At 57.3% G+C, this 1,651-nt stretch overlaps 1 protein-coding gene across 1 annotated transcript in view; it reads left to right on the top strand.

Moving 5' to 3' along the window:
* LOC101661010 (signal transducer and activator of transcription 5B) overlaps window positions 1–1,651 on the top strand; it is an 18,733-nt gene that overhangs the window by 13,153 nt on the left and 3,929 nt on the right. Inside the window, exons 10-12 of the mRNA XM_045299446.1 lie at window positions 6–80; window positions 1,198–1,292; window positions 1,402–1,532. Of these exons, the coding sequence (XP_045155381.1) occupies window positions 6–80; window positions 1,198–1,292; window positions 1,402–1,532 (301 nt within the window). The remainder of the gene's footprint in view (window positions 1–5; window positions 81–1,197; window positions 1,293–1,401; window positions 1,533–1,651) is intronic.

The raw sequence follows: 1,651 nt of genomic DNA, 5'->3' as shown, positions 1-1,651 counted from the left end.
CGCAGAAGCTGTTCAATCACAGCAGCAGCCACCTGGAGGAATACAGCAGCATGTCCGTGTCCTGGTCCCAGTTCAACAGGGTGAGGAGCGCGGCCGCCACCTGCCACCGCAGAGCAGGCTTGCCGAGCCAGAGACCCGTGACCCCAATAGTAGGAAGCTGCTGATCTGAGAGAGAAGATGACCTCTTTGCATATTAAAAGCAGGGCTATGCTTGGAGTCCAGGCGCCATTATGAAGGAAGCAGGGAGCAAAGCCACTGGGAGGTCAGCTGCCCGCTCAGCCTGCTCCCTCTCGGGTGGACATTCCCTGAGCGATCATGTAGAGACTGGCTCCCAAACCTCACTGGGGGTGCTAATTTGGGGCCTTTTCCTTCAGCTACTGTCATCCAGGGACCCCTCGGCAAATATTTCCCCTATTTTCAACCCGTTTCTTTTCTTAGCCCCCACTCCTGGGAAGAGTGGCAAAGACCCTTCATTCGAGCTGCTGATGGTGCTGAGTCTTTAATGCTTTGAATGAGATTGTGGTCAGACACGGCCAGCAGTCATCAGAGGTGGCCCCCATGGCCCATCTGTGGACACAATGACACCCTGCCGTCCAGTAGACGCAGGGAGCGGTGTTGTGCTGGTCCCACGCTGTGGGGTGACAGGCAGTCGAAGGCCTCACAGATAAGGCTGACCCCCTCACTCCTGGGTCTGAGTCCAGGGCCTCAAAGTCCACTTTCCTTAAAAGCTCCCCCAGGTGAAGCTGCTGGTCACGGGCCCCACATTGACAGCAGCAGGGAGCCAGTGGGGAGTGTCTCTCGCAGGGCTTACCAGGGCCCTGGGTGCATTTCTCTTTGGTTTTTGCCCCTTCTCCCTTCCTGACCTCTCTACTTTGTATTTTGACTGTAAAAGTATTTGGTAAAACTCAAATTAAAAAAAAAAAGAAAAGAAAATTCATTTCCTATAGATCAGCTCCCCCTCGTGGTAGCCTCGTGCACGGCAGGACAGCGCTGCCCGGGGTTTTCCGTGGCCGTGGGCTTTCAGAAGCAGGTCACCAGGACTTTCTTCCAAGGCACCCCTGGAGGCCTGGAGAGAGAGGGGCGGGGCGGGGGTGCCCCTGACAGTAGAGGTGTTTGTTTTCCCATGGAGTCACATGCAGGTTCATGTTCCAACTTCTGCTCTTGCTTCCCTCCTCTCTCGGTGGCACGCTCACCCAGGAGAATTTGCCGGGACGGAACTACACCTTCTGGCAGTGGTTTGACGGTGTCATGGAGGTGCTGAAGAAGCACCTCAAGCCCCACTGGAACGATGGGTGAGCATCGCCCCATCTTCGGGGTGCGGGTGGGGTGGGAGGGGGTGGGGGTGGGCTTGGCGGGGCCCGGGCCTCACTCTGTCCCCACCCTTTGGCCTTTGTGTTCCAGCGCGATCTTGGGTTTCGTGAACAAGCAGCAGGCCCACGACCTGCTCATCAACAAGCCCGACGGCACCTTCCTGCTGAGATTCAGCGACTCTGAAATCGGCGGCATCACCATTGCCTGGAAGTTTGACTCTCGTGAGTGGCCTGGCCTGGCTAGCACACCCGGCCAGGGCTCGCCGGTCTCACCACTGAAGGGTTTTACCGGACAGTTGCTAATGATAGGACACACAGGGTGTGGCGATGGCACAGCTGCC

The sequence above is a fragment of the Echinops telfairi genome, unplaced genomic scaffold (genome assembly GCF_000313985.2).
Source record: "Echinops telfairi isolate 266 unplaced genomic scaffold, ASM31398v2 ScPeMD7_7458;HRSCAF=8496, whole genome shotgun sequence".
NCBI classification, from domain to species: domain Eukaryota; kingdom Metazoa; phylum Chordata; class Mammalia; order Afrosoricida; family Tenrecidae; genus Echinops; species Echinops telfairi.
The sequence above is the reverse complement of the archived record's forward strand: the minus strand, read 5'-3'. Positions and strand labels throughout refer to the sequence as shown.